The sequence below is a fragment of the Notamacropus eugenii genome, chromosome 3 (genome assembly GCF_028372415.1).
Source record: "Notamacropus eugenii isolate mMacEug1 chromosome 3, mMacEug1.pri_v2, whole genome shotgun sequence".
Classification (NCBI taxonomy): Eukaryota; Metazoa; Chordata; class Mammalia; order Diprotodontia; family Macropodidae; genus Notamacropus; species Notamacropus eugenii.
The window spans coordinates 129,277,321-129,295,951 of NC_092874.1; the positions used below are offsets into that span (position 1 = coordinate 129,277,321).

At 38.3% G+C, this 18,631-nt stretch overlaps 1 protein-coding gene across 3 annotated transcripts in view; it reads right to left on the reverse strand.

Annotated features, from left to right (window-relative positions):
- Window positions 1-18,631, reverse strand: part of PTPRZ1 (protein tyrosine phosphatase receptor type Z1) — a 234,360-nt gene that overhangs the window by 8,791 nt on the left and 206,938 nt on the right. For all 3 annotated transcript variants that reach the window (XM_072652894.1, XM_072652893.1, XM_072652892.1), the window contains 8 exons: window positions 17,626-17,760; window positions 16,586-16,720; window positions 14,035-14,198; window positions 11,167-11,302; window positions 5,841-5,987; window positions 2,846-2,939; window positions 2,468-2,541; window positions 31-159 (listed from right to left, as the gene is read on the reverse strand). In XM_072652894.1, coding sequence (XP_072508995.1) covers window positions 31-159; window positions 2,468-2,541; window positions 2,846-2,939; window positions 5,841-5,987; window positions 11,167-11,302; window positions 14,035-14,198; window positions 16,586-16,720; window positions 17,626-17,760 — 1,014 coding nt within the window. The remainder of the gene's footprint in view (window positions 1-30; window positions 160-2,467; window positions 2,542-2,845; window positions 2,940-5,840; window positions 5,988-11,166; window positions 11,303-14,034; window positions 14,199-16,585; window positions 16,721-17,625; window positions 17,761-18,631) is intronic.

Below are 18,631 nucleotides of genomic sequence, written 5' to 3' on the forward strand. Positions count from 1 at the left end.
TGGGCTATAAAAACAGCAGGAAGACCTTACCATGTTCTGGCTCTCTGGTAGCATGACTATGAGCTGGGCATTATGATCCCAAATCATCCTCCAGAAGTCCTTAATGGTGTGAAGCAGGGGATGTTGAGTGATGATGAATTCGCTGCTTTGATAATAACCCTACAAAACCAAAATGTCTAACTGAGAAGACAAAAGTCTGAGGGCTAGAGACAAGAGCATAAAAACTGAAATCAATATAGGGGTGCTTTTAGTTGAGGCTTGTGTTTTATTCAGTATGAGGAAATTCACAGAAGAGAGAAATCTTTTGAACATTATAAATGCAGGGTAGTCATCAGATTGACCTTTATTCAGCATCATAGCTTTTATGCAAGAGAGCCATCTAGAGAAGGTAATGAATTAAGAGAAAAATACAGTAAGGTCTTTGAATAATATTATAGATATTATAAGGTGTAGTGGACAGAATGCCTAGCCTGCAGTGAAGAAGATCTGTAATCTGGGCATGTCATTTAACCTTATTTGCCTCAACTTCCTCATGTAAAATGAACTGGAAAAGGAAATGGCAAACCATTCTCTTTGCCAAGAAAACCCAAATGGAGTCAAGAAGGATAGAATATGACAGAGAAAGCCTACTGAACAACAAATACTATCAGAACAACATCTGTTTACAAGTTAATGGAAACCAAGGTAAAGAGATATTTTGAATTTTATACTTGGTCAAAGATCTGAGATGCAGAGCTATAATTAAAACAGAAAAAGCTTGCATATAATGATGGACATTTGCTACAGGACTCATTTATCTAAATAAAGCAATGAATAAATGAAGAGTAGATAACAATGGCACATTTATGGCAGTGTTTGTAGGCAGCAGCTTCGGGAATGTGGGCTTTACATTGTGTTTATTATCTTATTGTCAGAAGGCTAAGATAGCTTATATTCAACTACAGTGCAAACATGTCTATTGGGACAGTTTGTCTTAATTTCTACAAAGAAGGAAGGAAAGAAGAAAGAAAGGAAAAAAGGGAGGAAGAAAGAAAAAGGGAAGGAAAGAAGGAAGGGAGGGAAAAAGGAAGAAAGGAGGGAAAGAAGGAAATGAAGGGAGAAAGGGAGAAGGAAGCAAGGAAGGGAGGGAGGAAGCAAGGAAAGGAGGAAGCAAAGGAGGAAGGAAAGAAATGAGTGTCTATTAAGTACCTACTATGTGCTAGGAACTATGTTACATGATTTACAAATTTGATCCTCCCAAATACCTTGTAAAGTAGGGGCTATTATTACCCCCCATTTAATAGTTGAGGAAATTGAGGACGATAATGGTTAAGGAACTTGCCCAAGGTCACAAGGCTAATTAAGTTATCAGTGGCCAGATCTGAACTTCCGTCTTCCTGATTCCAGACCTAGCTGGCATCCACTGTGCCACCGAATATCATTGGTCATCTAGACTAGTGATGTCAAATTCAAATAAAAATGGGGCCCACTAATTCATACATAAAGACTCTTGCCAGCCACACACTGGGTTAGTTTTAAAAGGTAATATTGTTATTATTTATGCTTTGTTGTACTTTAATTTATTTTGTTAAGTATTTCCCAATTACATTTTAATCTGGTTTGGTCAGGAATGTTGTGGGCACCATTTTTGTGGACCATATGTTTGACACCTCTGATCTGGATCACACATTAATAGCAATTTCACCTCAAATTTCAGGCTCTCATAGTTTCTGAAGACATGGAATCTGAAGTATCTCTGCCCAAAGGCAAGGTCTTTTTATCTTCGAAGGTAATCAGGACTTCAAAGGCCCAAGCATGGTCCAGCTCCATGGAGTGAGCCCTGATGCTCTCAGGGGAAGGATGTCATTGAGAGCGGACCACTGCCACCTCTCTTTCAGCTGTAATGCTCAATGCCTTTTGCCTGAGGAGATCAGAACTTTCTTCCACTTTCACTGAAATCCAGGCCAAGTTTGTCATCTCATTTAGAAACAGGTCTCATATTCCCATGTAAACCTAGTAGTAAAAGTATGTCCAGTCCCAACAGTAGAGGCATGGGTGTTTTCTAGGTGATGAATGATGTGTGTCTACTTGTTCTACACACTTTGCTCTGTTTAGGCAGCCTGATCCTAATCCAGGAGTCATGCTTGACAGCTCAGATGGTAAGAACCAGGGCTGAGAGGCAAGAAATTCCCCTTTATTGTCCTTCCCCATTCTCTCTCTGTCTTCCTTACTCACACACACACACACACACACACACACACACACACACACACACACACACTCACTCTCCAGATGCTGCTTTCTATGGCAATCCCCTTCAGGGATTCTGTCATCTGCCCCCAGACCTGTTAGTGTCCTCATCAGATAATCTTGCTCCAACCTGTGTACCCAGTGTAACTCCCATCCTCCCACCCTGTCCCCACCCCTTCTCTGGTTCTATAAAGCACAGGTACCTGGGGAAGGGTCAGTAGTAGCTCCCATGACTTACCATGATATAAGAGGCATTGATGTAGTCTGTGCCTTCCCCTGTCAGTGATGAAATGCCAACCCTTGACCTTTCCACTGTAAGAAAGAGAGGTCATTGTGAACTAATATGGTGAAGGGGGCAGTTTCGATTACTCCAGCAGGTAAGTGCTTTGGGCATCTCACCTGTTTTCTTCCTTCTAAAATGGTTGCAAGCATTCAACATTCCTTTATTATAAAAACATTAGAAAAACTAGAATATTCTATGTCAGAGTAACTTGGAGAGGCATATTGATTCTAAGGGGTGCTAACCTTCTCAAGCTACCTACAAATAATCCATACTGTTTACAGGAATCCTCATAGAAAATGAGTTTGATTCAATAACGAAAATGCCGACGCCTACCAGGAATGATGGATGAAGTTCGGTTCTTCTCCCTGTTACACTGTTTCAGGGCTGTAGAATAATCACACTGTTGTATATTAGACTGACTCAGAAGCTGGAAAAAAAAAGGCAGAGGAAAAAATAGGATTTGTAGACAGGACTGACTCAATGAAACATGAAATGTAAACACCCCTGGCTTGTCTTTGCTGAGCATGTCCAGGGTTAGCGGATAACCTCAGGCGGCTAATTCCTTGCAACAGTCCCCCTCCTTTTCCCCAGCCCCCATCACAAGGTAGGGAGAAGCAGAGCACCCAGATTTGAGCTCTGTGGGCAGATATTATCTCTCTGCAGCCTTTGTTTTCTCCATGATTTTGGTAATATTGGTCTTTCCCTTCTCTCATAGCAAACTGCAGTTTGAAAATCAGTTGGGTTAAATTTATCAGATTCTGAATAGGAAATTGAACTATGAAACAGATGGCATGGTTTAGTGTATTTTATTGCATTGGAATTAAAGACGATCTGAGTTTAAATTCTGATTTTTACTATTTACTCCCCATGTGACTATGGGTATGAATCTTGAACTCTCTCTGAGAGCTCAGTTTCATTATTTGAAAATAATAATTAAAAAAAAAAAAAGAAACAAGAACCACCAAAAAAAAAAAAATCAAGAATTTGGATGAGTTGCTCTCTAAGAACCATTCCAGCTCTTAATTCCATGAATCTGGGCCCTTGAAGCCATTATTATAGTAAAAGACAATTTTATGGTGCAGCTGGATCTGTAAGGGGAGGGAGAAATATTTTATATTTTTGTTTGTTTCTGCTTAGGAAAGATACATGGTCTCCCACATTTTATAATAAAAAAGGCTCCCCTTTTTCTTTCCTAGAATCCCATCTCACAAATCAGATCTGCAATTCAACATGGAATGGAAAAAAAAAACCCATCATTAAACCATCATTAAGGAGTTCATCTAATGAAGGGTGAAACATGCATAAAAGAGGGCTCAGCCTCAGTGTGCTAGGCTTGGAATCAGAAAGAACTGGGTTCAATTCCTTCTTCTGACATTTAAATGTGGTCCTAGATGACTTCCTGGACATGTCTATTAATGCACTATTGATAAGCTGGTGGAAAGATTTTTGCCACTGAGTAGAGATGTATTTGCATATATGTATATCCTCCTAGTCATGGGGGGATCCTCATTAAAGTTTGGAACCATCCTGAATAGACCAGATGCTGGAGATGGCCAAAGTTAGCTATCTTCAAGTGTAGAAGGGACATCAGGTAGAATAAGGATGACTTGTTCTGCTTGACTCCAGGTGTCAGAATTAGGAGGAATAACTGGAATTAGCATGATCACTGCTTATTTTTGGGGGGTAGGAGAGAAAAAAAAAAAGAAAATGGCCACTTATGTCAATTCTTGGTTTGGTCTAGAGCTATTTTTGGTTAGCTTTAACTGAACTTACATCTAAACTAAGTTGGGGCAATCAGAGTAGGACAGTCCAGGAATGGAAAAGACCACTTTGAGAGGTCATGGAGGCCAGGGGCTGTTTATCAAATGTTATGTTCTCCATGATGACTCCCTATGATTCCCTCACGGGATGTGTGCTTTCATTCTTTAGACCTTGCGTAGCTCTTAGTTTCTCTCTTAAACAGCTATGTTCTATTTTATATTATACAAATATGCATAACATTTATGATTTTATTTGCATGAACTCCTTGCACTAATCTAGACTGCAACCCATCTGTGATTTTGTAGATCACAGGTTATAGGATCATAGGTTTAGAGTTGGAATGACCCTTAGAAGTCATTGAATTCGAAAGCCTCATTTTACAGAAAAGGAAACTGAAGCCCAGAGGTTAAGTGAGGGGCAAATGCCCATGGTCACACAGCTAATTAAGTGTCGGAGGTAGAATTTGAATCCTGGACTTCTTAGACTCCAAGTCAGTCACTTAGCCAGTCAATAAGCATTTATTAAACACTTAGTTGCTAGGCACTGTAGGCCCCGGAAGTCCAAGTCCAGTGCTGTATCAACTAACATCACACTAATTTTGTCATAATGGTTGCTTGCAAATCTGTCATTTCCCTGTGGGAGATTCATTTGTAGTCTGTACATGGTTAGCACAATGTTCTACTCATAGTAGATACTTAATAAATGGCTACTGAAATGAATGTGATAAAGTTTGTAATGAATCTTCCAAGATGCTCTTCTGTCCCAGGGCTATCTGAGCAACAGGGCATCCAGGCAGACAGTGCTAAAATGCTGGACAACAAAATAACATCCCATCTCATTTCCACCTCCCACCCCCAACCTCCCACATCCAACTTATCCCTTTGTTCCCAATGGAATTAAGTTTTCTGGAATCAAGCTATGTATAGTTTACATGCAAACACCTATCCACTCATTTCCTGAATTTTTCCTTTAGTGGTTTCTGCAGCTTGAAGAACATGGGTGGAGGATTGGTGGGGGGAGACTACAGTAAAGTTTTCTCTCTCGAGCACTGTGTTATGATAGGGTGGGGTGGGGAAGTCTGTACCTGAAGAGGCTATTATTCCTGTAGAAAAAAAGGCAGACTGATTCTTGTTACTGTATTTTGAGTCAGTCTCTCCATGGGATGTATGGATTTCTTTTTCTAAAAGGAACATGAATAGATACGGCCTTAGCTCTTATAGTAAGTGGTCTGGTTCTTTCAGAAGTAAAGAGTACTTAAAAGTTGGTATGACAAGTTACTCTCATTCCATCCATTCTTTCCTTTGCCCCCTTTCCTGTAATGACTTGGCATTTATACAAGTCTGACTAAGGTTTCTGAAAAGAACTTTTTTCCCATACAAAAAAACTTAGGGATCTCCTTGAAACTGTTCCTGCATCTCTGTTCCAAGTTGTTAAGGATGAAAATACAAAACTGCCATGCCAATGATACTTAGTCCACTCTGGTGGCCTTGGAAACTACCATGGTAGGAGATAAGAATGTGGTAACATTTTTTTTTCCTTTGATAACTGGGTGTCTGTGACTACTCACCTTGAATTGCTTCTCAAGTTTTGTCTTCCCTCCTGGACCAGGAATGAGGAGAGCATTGACATAGGCGTGCATGTGACTGTCCAGCACCTCTGTTTCTTTACTAAGTATGGCCTCAACTAGTGCATCATGAATGAAGACATACTGTTCCTGGCAAAACAATGCAAAGTACCATTATCTTATGCTCTTCCTATACTTCTACAGAGTGATCCATCTTTGGAGGACAAAAGGTTTTATAAAAAAAAATTTAAAACTGAAACTTCATAAGATCTCTGATAGGAAGTTAGATACAGCACACGGAAAAAGACAAGAAAGAATATTATCATTTTTTAATTTTTCTGCATCCTCCTCCTACTTTTCCAAGCCACAAGCTGGCCAAATCTTTTCATTTTGCTTTCAATCAATCAAGTAATCAACAGAAAGTATTTACTAAGCTCTTTCTACATGTTGGGCATTGTGCTAAGCACTGGGACATAAAGAAAGGGAAAAACAGTCCCTGTTGTTAAGGAGCGAATTATTGGAAGAGACAACATGTAAAGGTCTATGTATACACAAGCAGTTTGGAGGTGCTATCAGAAGACAAGTAACTGGGAAGACCAAGCCTCTTCTAGAAGGTGGGATTTGACCTGAGACAGAAAGAAAAACTGAGATGGAGTTGAGGAGGGAAAGCATCCACGATGTGAACACAGAAATGGAAGACAGGATGTCACATATGAGGAAAAAGTAGGCCAGGGTAGATAGATCAGAGAGTAAATGGAAATGAGTATAGTGTAAGACTGGAAAGGTAGGAAAGAGCTGGATTATGAAGAGTTTTATATGAGAAACAGAGGAGTTTATATTTGATCTTAGAGATGATAGTGGGCCGCTGGAATTTACCAAGTAATGGGGTGACATGGTAAGACCTATGCTTTAGGAAAATCTTTCTAGCAGCTGAGTGAAGGATAGATTGGTGTGGGGAGAGACTTGAAGAAGGGTGACCAATTGAAAGACCAGATGGTTGATTAGGGCCAACAGAATGGTGGCTGTGTGAGAGAAGGGAACATAGATGACAGATATTATGAAGGTAGAAACAACAGGATTTGGTAACACATTTGGTAACATTGGCTACATAGGGTGAGTGGAGGTGAGAAGTTGAGGATGACATGGAGCTTGGGAACCTGGATTCCTGGGAGGATGTTAGGACCCTTAAGAGTAATAGGAAAATTCAGAAGATGAAAGAACTTTGGAAGAAATGTAATTATTTAGACAGGCTGAGTTTGAGATGTCCAGTTTGAGATGTTGGTCATATGGGAGTGGAACCCAGGAGAGATAGATACTAGGGTTAGATACATAGATCACCTACATGTTATTGGTAGCTGAATGCATGAGGGGTGATAAGATGGACAAATGAGATAATAAAGAAGGAAAAGGCGGGAGAGGGAAGAAAAAGTAAAAACAAAGTTTTATTAACTTTCTTATATATTTAAAAGCAAGGGCAAATGGTACATAATAGATTTGCAGTTTCATGGGCAATCATCTCTGTTTTTTTCTATTAGGTTAAGGAAATGCATGTTCTATTTCATAAATTTAAAATAAAATAAACATTTTTTTAAAAAAAGAGACCAAGGTACAGAAGGCCACAGAAGCCAGGAGATGGGTTTTGTCCAGGGCAGGAAGCCTGGATCCAGAGCTCTGGAAAGTCCTGGGGCAGGCTGGAGATCAGCAAAGGCTCGGAGATGGTTCTCAAGGGTCTTATCCTAGGGGATACAAAATGCTCTAGGCCCAGGGACAGAAGCTGAGAGGAACAGAGCCAAATAGGGAAGTGTGGAATTTGGCAGGCACTTCCCTATCTTTTAACTTACACTGCCATGGCCTTATATCAGGCCCTGATCACCTCTGGTGATTGCCTGGACTTCTGCAGCAGTTTTCCAACTGCTCTCACTCTTTCAGATCTCTCCCTACTATGATCTTTGACTTAGCTGCCAAAGAGATTTTCTTTAAAGCACAAGATCTGACCAAACTCACCCCTTTCAGCAACTCAAACTCCAGTGGCTTCCTATTATCTCTATAATCAAACAGAGACTTCCCAATTTGGTATTTAAAGTTATTCACAACCTAGCCACCCCGTACTCTTCCATCCATTTTTTACACATTATTCCCCATCAGCACATTCTATATTATGACAAATTAGATTACTTAATGTTCTTCACACACACACACACACACACACACACACACACACACACACACCCCATTCTTTTCATAACCATGCCTTTGCACTGGTTGCTCCCCATGCCTACAATGTTTATACTCCTCATCTCCATCTCTTAAAATCCCCGATTTGCTTCTGTATGAGGCCTTTCCTGGCCTTAAGAAACTTTATATCACACACATGTATACGTATATGTATACATGTATACGTATGTATACATACCCATATATACAATGCATATATACATGAATATACATATATACACTTATATATCTGTATGGATGATGCATTTGTGTGTATGTTCATATATACACAAAATACATATATAACACACATGTATTTTGTATACATATATGTATACATACATATGTACATATGTACACTCATAAATGTGTGTGTGGATATAGATATAGATACACACACATATATACACACACATATGCAGCTAGGTGATGCAGTGGATAGAATGCTGGGTCTGCTTGCAGTCAGAAAGACTCATCTTCCAAAGTTCAAATCTGGCCTCAGAAACTTATTAGCTGAATGACCCTAAGCAAGTCATTTTACTCTGTTTTCCTCAGTTTCTTCATCTATAAAATGAGCTGGAGGAGGAAATGGCAAACCACTCCAGTATCTTTGCTAAGAAAAACCCCAATGGGTTCTCAAAGAGTTGTATACCACTGAAACGACGGACCAACACCACATACACATATGCACAAATGTGTGTGTCTGTGCATATTTTTAGATACATTCACAGTGTCTCCCCAGTTAGAGCAGAGATTTGCTTTGCTTCCTTCTGTTTTTGTATCCCACACAGTATCCCTGGTATGTGGTAAGCATTTAATAAATGGTTCCTTGATGGATATGAATGAAGAGGTTTGTCTCTTGTCCCATTTGGAGGATTAGAACAGTGGTCCTTGATATTTTGAAAAATCAATCCATTTGACCTTAAAATTGAGACCTACCAGAAAATCTATGGGAAGACATAGGGTTGAGTCTCAACTCTCATTAACTAGCAGTATGACCTTGTCAAATCACTTAACCTCTTTGTGATTTAACAGTCAACAAGCATTTATTTTATTAAGTGCCTCTTATGTACTATGCTGTAAATTCACCAGCTGGAAATGCAGTGAGGTTGATGACATGATTTCAAAGTATTTATTCCCCCAGTTCTAACCATCTAGGAAACTGGAGGCAGCTAGGTGGCACAAATAGATAGAGTGCTGGACCTGGAGTAGGAATACCTAAGTTCAATCTGGTCTCAGATATTTGCTAGCTATGTGATGCTGGGCAAGTCACAATCTCTCTCAGCCTCAATTTCCCCATCTGTAAAATGTATATATAATAACAGTGGTACCTATCTCCCATTGCTATTATGAGGACAAAATGAAATCATATTTGTAAAGTACTTTATAAACCTTAAAGTGCAATATGAATACTAGCTATTATTTAAAAAAGACAAAACTTTAGATAGGTTGGCAATAAAACTTCTTATATTTCCCCCAAGGCTTTAAACCATAAATTTAAATAAAGTAGTAATACCCACCTATTAAATTAAAATCTATTGTTATTTAGAAATGAAAGAAGTGAAAGAAAGGAAAATCTACTGACTTAGTTCTATGCCACTCCATTAGTCAAGTGGCAATGTAATCTAATGGAGACAGTACTGAATTTAGAATTAGAAAACCTAGGCTCAACTGCTTTTTTTAAAAAAAATCTCTTTTCTACTTAATACTCACATGACCTTGGGCAAGTCACTTAATGTTTCTGGGCCTCAGTTTCCTTATATGTAAAATGAGGTTAGACTGAAAGATCTCTAAGGTCATTTCTAGGGGCAGTTAGGTGGCACAGTGGATAGGCCACTGGGCCTGGAATCAGAGGGACCTGAGTTCAAATCTGACCTCTGACATTTGCTAACTGTGTGACCCTGGGCAAGTCACTTCACCCAGTTTTGCCTCAGTTTCCTCATCTATAGAATGAGCTGGAGAAGGAAATGGTAAACCACTCCAGTATCTTTGCCAAGAAAACCCCAAAGGTCATGAAGAGGCAATTACAACTGAACAACAGACAACAGAGTCCTTTCTAACTCTAAATTCTAGGATATCATGAGTTAGGAGAGGGAAAGGAACCACGCTGAGGATAAGAGTTTACTAGTTCTTTGATTGATGATCCTAGTTAGTAAACCATTGGTATACTGGGCCTATACTTTGAGTTGGTATTGGTCTATCAGAAGCAATGATCTACCTTCACCCTTAAACTCAGTTTAAGAAATGGCTAGTTAGGACATAGAAAAGTCCGCCCAAGAATTAACTCCACCATTACTCATTTAGTGCTGTGCTCTAACTAAATGAACAAAGCATATTGACTCTGGAATTTTTCTAGTTGTTATCTAGTCATTTAGCCATGCCTGACTCTTTGTGACCCCCGTGGATCCCTAACACACCAGGGCTGTCTATGGGGCTTTCTTGGCAAAGATACTGGAATGATTCGTTATTTCCTTCTCCAATGGATTAAGGCAAACAGAGGTTAAGTGACTTGCCCACAGTCACAAAGCTTAGTAACTATCTGAGGTCAGATTTGGACAAGGTCTTCCTGACTCTATACCCAGAGCTCTATGTGCTGAACCACCTACCTACCTCCAAGGCAAACAGAAGTTAAGTAACCTATCCAAGGTCACACAGCTGGTAAGTGTCTGAGGCCACATCTGGACTCAGGTCTTCCTGATTCCAGGTCCTGTGTTCTATCCACTGAACCCACCTTGCTGCCTTTGAATCTGGAATATAAGATCGTGAATCCCATACTATATTATATCAACAGTTTATCTAGCCTGGTATTCCCTTTCTAATAATGGCAAAAAAAAAAAAATAAGAAAAATCTGTTCTTTAGTGATGCTTTTCAGTGTAGTAGAAAAAGGGTTGGTTTTAGAATCAGGCAATCTGGGTTCGAATCCTGGTGCTAGCTCTGTGTCTTGTGTATGTCACTTAACTCCTGAAGCCTCTGTCTTCTCATCTGTTACATGGAAGCAATGGTATATTTTTTTCCTTCCTTCACAGAGTCGTTGTGAAAAAGTGCTTTGAAACCCTTCAAGCACCATGTGAATGTGAACTATTATTCAGAAATATCAGTATCATCCTTTCTTACCTCAGTCTGTACCAAGTAGTTTCTTTGTGAACGTATGTGTTTCAAGAATCCAAATATGTTGACAGTTCCCTCATGTTGGATTTGTTGCAACATGCTGTCTAACACAATATACGTGCCTGTTCGTCCAACCCCAGCACTAGAGAAGGGAACACAAAAACAAAGGAACAATTCAGAGAGAAGCATGGAAAATGAATTTGAACATAGGTCACGACTGGGCTGAAACTAGATGAATCCCATGAATGACTTCGCTATCCACCGTCAAAAAAAGATTTAGCAATAGGGACAAGCCTTCCAAATCCAAATGAACGGTTTCATAGTTGTCTGAATATTTCTTCAGGGTTTTTTTTTTTTCTCCTACAGGAAACGTGATTCTATTTATCATGGTATTTTTTTAATATACTTAGAGAAAATAAAAGCTTTAGGTTCATGCAATACTGCTTTGGTTCCAAGAAGAAAAGGCCCATGTGTCAATATTACCAGGTAGATATGGTTTTGGTATTAATAAAGCGTGGAATTTTATAAGCCTTTCTACTAAAAATGTCATTTCAGTAAGATCTCTGGAAATAAAGCCGAACTTCAGTCATTTCTAAAGGACCATTATCTATTGACTCCTTCAGAACCACTGCCAGAGAGACAGATTTGTAGGAAAGGCTTCTTTTCAAATGCTCCCAAGAGGATGAAGTGCTCGGATGGAAAATCAGCACCTGTTCATACACAATAGCCTTCTACTTCTCTATTGCTCTGAAACAATCCCTGACCTTCAGAGCTATTTTTCAGGTATTTTTCTGAGTTTCTTCAGCCTAGCTATCATCAGACCATCAGATTAAAGAGATCAAATAGTTCTCTCAAACTTCTTCCTGAAGCTTTTCCTGAGATCAGAAATCATAAATAGCTAAGTCACGGTTCAAAAGGGAAATCATCACTGCCTTATGAAAGAAGCATCTCCTCATCAAAAATAACACAAAGCCTGGGTCTTACATGTTTGCAGCCATGAAGCAGCAACTAAAAAATAAGCATGAAGAACCAAAAAGATATATTTGTTTTTTCTTCTGGCTAAGAGAGTATCCTAGGTTTTCAGAAGCCCAAGCTGAGAAATAAAGGTTCACTGGGTAAAGATGAAATTGGGACACAGAAAGCCTGATAAAGCAATATGGCCCATTGAGCAGAACTACTGAAAAGGAACAGGAAATTCTGCAGTTTAGCTCCATATCTGCTTGGGCAGCTCCTTCTCCTCTGGGCCTCAGTTTCTTCATGGGTAAAATAGGGGTGACCCCTAAACTATAAAGTCCTTGAAGGAATAGATAATATCTTGTATTTTTTACCCCTTTAGCTCCTAGAACAGTAGCTTATATATACCATCACTTAATAATTTCTTTTAAACTATGCAAAAAGAATTTGGTAAGAGTCTAGCAAGACATTGTGCTAGGTACTGGGGATATATGGAAAAGAACGAAATTGTTCCTGCCCTCAAGGCACTTTTTATAGGAGGAATATAACAGGAACATAGAGAAGGAAATAAAAAGTATGATTTAAGCATATTTAAAAAAAATAAGCCCTGGGTGTGTGGAGAACACTAGGGGAGAATAGTCCCCTAAGAGTATCACTTGAGCTAGTCCTTGAAGGGAGATAGAAGGTATTTCAAAGGCAGAAGTTCATATGGAAAACATTCCAGGTAATTGGGACAGCCAATGCAAAGGCACAGAGAAACAAAGAGATTTAATGTCAAATTAGGGGAATAGCAAACAGGCCAGTTTACCTGGAATGTTGAATATCTAAAGAGAGTAAAATGAACTAAATCTGGAAGAAGAAGATGGGGTCAGATGGGATGGGTTTTAAATGTTATTCTTTGCTTACCCTCCACCCCCCACCAGAAAAAAAAGAAGTTTAGAATCTAACCTAGATAAACCAATAAGAATTCCCTAAAGTTTCTTGGGCAGGGGACTAATATGGTTAGATTTGCTCTGGATGAATGAATGAATATTATTATATTTACCTTACAGGTTTATGAAGATAAACTAATGTATAATGAACTAATACACATGAAATTATTAAAAGCATTATAAAAAGTAAGGTTTTATCTTATCTTCAGAGAACAAAAGTCTGGCACTGGGAAAGTCAATTTCCCAAAGATAGATGATATAGATATAGATATATCTATAAAGAGAAAAATAACAAAATTTATATATTTCTGTAAAGAAATATAGCACAATCTCTCTCCCTCTGCATACATACACATGTGTACGTACATGCATACACATACATGCACATACATATACATACATGCATGCATATGGAAATTGGCTTGCCCAGAGTCAGACATTAATTTATGTATATGTCTATGTGTCACATATAGATATGTAGATATATAGATATATGTGGAAAGAAAAAAAGTCAGGGAGAGAGAGACACATACACACACACACACACACACACACACACACACACAGACTGGGTCACCTTATCTCACCCAGTCTGAAAGTCTAATGACTGCTCATGGGCTGAATGGCACAAAAGCTCTGACACCAGTTTGCCCCACCACTGGCAGTGTCTCCTATTCTTGGGGGCTAACCACATTGGTACTGGACTTATGATAGATACCCAACCTGCTTTAGCCCTACTGCAGTTCAGGACTTCTGAATTCAAGGGATCCACCAGCCTCAGCCTTTCATAGTAGCAGAGATTATAGGCATGTGCCATTACACATGTTGATAATGGAAATTTAAGAGATTGTATATTTTCCTATATTTCACTGACTAGAAAAATCACTCATGCTTTGAATAAAACTTTGTTGAAGGTATTCCTTTCTTGTGAAACATAAACAATCATATAACTTCAGAATAAGCCATTTTTATTGCTTTTAGAACTTACCTACAATGGACAGCAACAGGGCCCACTGCATGACGTTTAGCATGTGATGCTTTCCGTACAAATGTAAGCACTGGCAAAGTGTACTCTGGGACCCCCATGTCAGGCCATTGAGTATAGTGATATTGTGTAACCAAACGGCCACTTGGTCTTCCTTTTTGGGAACCCTAAAGAAATAAATAAGGGGAAAAAATGATAACATGTACAAGAAGGTTCTTCTACAAATTCCTAACTTAGCCCAGAGGTTTCCATCTCTCTTTCCAGAAAACTCACACTATTTCCCTTCATATATCTGTTGTTGAGGAGTTAGTTTCTCACTAGCTCCATATCTCCCAAACCAAAAAAACTCATAATGTCATCACTAGGTGTTAATAAAGCACTAAATTCATTGTAAAAATGCACCCACACTGTGTGATTCCTTTATGAGGTTTAGATTTTCTTTTGAATCAAGAAGGAAACAATATGATTGTCTGAACTAGAAAATTAGCCACGTTCCTGGCTGCTTTAAATAGGTAAACCTTGGAAGAACTTTCAAGGTCAAGAGTGAGAAACAATGCAAACCAGAAGCCGCCTGTGGAGCAGACAGGTGACCTACCTTTGCCAAGTATCTTTGAAGGAGAATTACTTGACTACTAGGAGGCACTGCATCCATTAGGGAGAAGAGACAATTGAGAAAGACACAGATACAGAGAGGCGGTCACTTAAGAGAAAAAGTAACTTTAAAGACTCCTAGCAACAGAGAAGAGATTTGGGCTATGGAACACAACAGATCCTGAGACGGCTCCTGAGGAATCTGCCCAGCAAAGATATTACTGCATTCAGTGAAGTTTTGTGAACACTATGCTAAGAGACAGAGAACATCCTGTACTGCACTTGTGAACTTCCTTGGCCACAATGTGTCCCTTCTACATGTGCCCCACTACCACTGTACTCTAAGCTTGAGTCTATTTTTCCAAGGGACCCTGTGTTTTTGTGGCAGAGTGTGTCAAGATTTATGTAAGGAAACATTTTGTAACTGTTTTTACTATAGTAACTTAGTAAATACTTTTGCTAAGAGCTAATTGTGTCTACAGGCAGATTATTAATAGTCAACATATTGGTGGGGGCACATGGACTAAAGGTTAGCAGGCTACAACTTCAGGGTTACCTCTAAAATCAAAGGGAACAACCCATGAGCTAGGGACCCAACACATGAGTGTGAGTAAACTGCAGGGGTAGACTAGAAGGGGTGATACATATTCTGTTATCTTTCTAAACTGAACTATTCAAATGATTATCTAAACCTACTCTACTCTTGTTTCATTTCCTTATATACCCTCTAGTTATAGAATGTACCTCCCATCATTAGCCCTCATTTCTACCCCTTGAAATCTTCCTAAATTGAGGTACTGCTCAAATGCTACTTCCTCCATGAAGTTTTCCCTGATTCCCTTAACAGGATACCATGTTTTTCCTCCCTGTATCTCTCACAGCTCTATGTACCTCTCCAGTGTATCTTTCATTTTCTTTTTGCCTCATATTAAATTCATTTGTGTACATTTTATCTTCTCTAACTAGAATAATAATAGCTATCATTTATATAGCACTTCAGCGTTTACAAAATGCTTATATTAACTCATTGGAATCTTATAACCTATATATATGCATATTCACACATATATAATGCACATATACACACACATGTGTATGTATGTGAAGTAGGTGCTATGATGCAATATCCCCATTTTATAGATGTAGAAACTGAAGCTGAGAAAGGTTATACAACTTAGCCAGGATCACACAGCTAGTAATTGTTTGAGACAGCATTTGAATTCAGGTCTTCCTGACTCCAGGTCCCACAGTCTATCCCTTATACCATCCAGCTGCCTCTAAGAGCTTATAAGTTCCATGAATTCAGGAATCATTAATTTTTGTATCCTCCAGTACAAAGGAAACCAACTCTATCGAAATTCAGTTATCAAAATATTTTTTTTTAAATGTTCACAGACCTAAGATAAAGAACTCCTGTCCTTTGGTTTTCTGTGTTTTCTCTGGTAGAAGTAGCATTTTGATAATGAGCAAGATATAGCAAATAATATTCATCATAATGCCCATTGGATTAAAAATTATGTGACCCCTAATTCGCAACTGAAATTTCACTCTCGGTTTCTCAAGGGGAAACTCTTTATTAATGATTGAAAGTACACACTAATCCAAATATTTATTGATCCACATCTATTTCACCTAAAATTTTCCCTTGGAGATTTCTATATTCGATAAAAAATAATTTAAATTATTAGGCAGCACAGCAAATATTTTGTTACAAGTTATAATCATGGTGCTCTGGTAAATGAAGTATTCTGGTTAACGGATGGTTAATAAAATATATAGATTATGTATGATTTGACTTTTCAGAGCATTAGAAAACAATAAAATATGTAAAATACTCAAATTACATAAACAGTAATTTTTTTTCCTTATTTGAAGATTAAGAAGATAGTTAAAAATTCTGGAAGCACTTTAGGTCATTAAAGAAATTCTGCTTGACTGAATAATCAATTTGTACTGTACTAACCTTTTTAATTTTAGTGTTTCTAAGAGTAAAGTTCCTCACAGTATAATAGGCAAGTACACGAACACTCTTCTGTGTGACCAAGAAGTTTCCATACTCTTCACTGCCATCAACAGGCCAGTACTGATCACATTTTCTCTGTAACAAATGAAGTACAGTCATAATTTTGGTATTTGCAACACTCCATTTTAAAGTCGATAAGAATTATAGGAAGTGACAAGAAAGGCATGTACTCACTCTTCTGAATCTTCTTATGCCTTAGGAATAAGTTGAGGACCTGTGATTTTGCTAGCTTAAGAAACTCTCTATGTGAGAATTTCTTCACCAATACAGACTGTCACACAACTATCATTTAAGGTATGTTAAGTTCAGGTTGTTTCCTCAGAGTCATACGACTAGTAGTCAGAGCTGGCATTTGAACCAGGTCTTCCTGACTGCAAAACTAGCATTTCACACCACCCATTTCTCCATGAAGCTAACAATGAAATCAATCACAGAGGAGAATATAAAGCATTGCAGCTTGAAGATCAATGTGGTACCATGGAAGGAGTGCTGGATGCGGTGTCAGAGGATTTGAGTTTGGATTTCAATCCTGGCTTACTACTAGGTTACTAGAGTACTCAGAAAACTAGTAAAGTTCCTTTGAGTTCTATGTCTGTGGTCCTATGAACATGATGAAACTGGGACCTAGAGAGATTAAATAATTTGCCTAAGGTTGCATAACTGGTTAATGTTATAGTTAGGACTAGAACCCAGGTCTCATAACTATCAGTTCAATATTCTTTCCATTTTATCATATTTGCCTCTCAATAAATTTTATTTTTTTCTAAGTATAAGACAAACATGGAGAAATAATCAAACCAGCTAGATTTCTAATAATAGCTTTTTGTTCTATGTTCACTTCCCCTTTCATTATTAAATTTGAGAAAAAAAGAATGTTGATTCATTTCCGTAACTTCTGCTGCTTCCTAACTATAATTTTATTTCATCTACGGCAAGTAAAAAGTCTACTTTTAAAATACTGTAATGGGTGATCTACGTACCCGTCCTTTTTCAACTAGGTTGGTTATCATTACGATCACTTCCACGTTATGTTCCCATATCATTCTCCAGAAATCTTCTGCTGTTGATTTTAATGGGCCTTGGGCTGCAATGTAAGCTTTGGGTCTGTTGTAGCCCTAAAATGAGCAAATGACGAACATGATGACTTGTTTCTCATTTTAGTTTCCTACTTTAAAATACTTAACTGGTGAATTTTTATTTTCAAAGAGTCACATACCATTTCTATAAAAAAAGAAATATATTTGTAAAATATATTTGCAATTGTGTTTTATCTATGAATGCTAAGCATACATACATCAGTGAAATTCTAGGAGCTTCTGCAGAGTTATACTTGTTTTCATCTTACAGCCAATAGGAAACATGGGCCCATTTGGTGAGATTGCACTCATATTTCCAAGCTTTAGTGAACTGGTATTAATTCTAGCAGTGTTTAAGGGTCTTGGGTATTTGAACTAGTTTGACATCCCCCTTTTCCCCCAATCTCAGTGTTTTCCTTTCTTACCTGACTGTATTAATGGAAGATGAACTAAGTGTTCTGCAGGTGACAGGCATTAAAGTAGCTGAGAGCTCCCCAATTGCTACCATCTTGAAAATATAGCAAGTCCCCATAAATATCCCTCACCCACCCCCCAATGCTGGGGGTGTCCCCACAGGAATGACCAAAGATAAAAATAACTGATAAATGCCTTAGCATAGTTATTTTTTAAATTTCATTCATAATATCATAGCAACAAGTATTAAATGAAAACCTACTGTACTAGGTATTGTCTACTACAAGAGAATTATATCAGATAGTCCCATCCTAGGAGGAGACAGAGGACTAATTACTCTGTAAGTTTACAAGAGGGGATGAGTCTCACCTTGCATTAAACATTTTTCTTAAATTGTTAAGTGATTTATCATTTATATAATTGAGTATAATATTTTTAATAAGAGCCTACATATGCAAGGCACTGTGTCAGAAGTACATTTAATAAGTTAATTAGA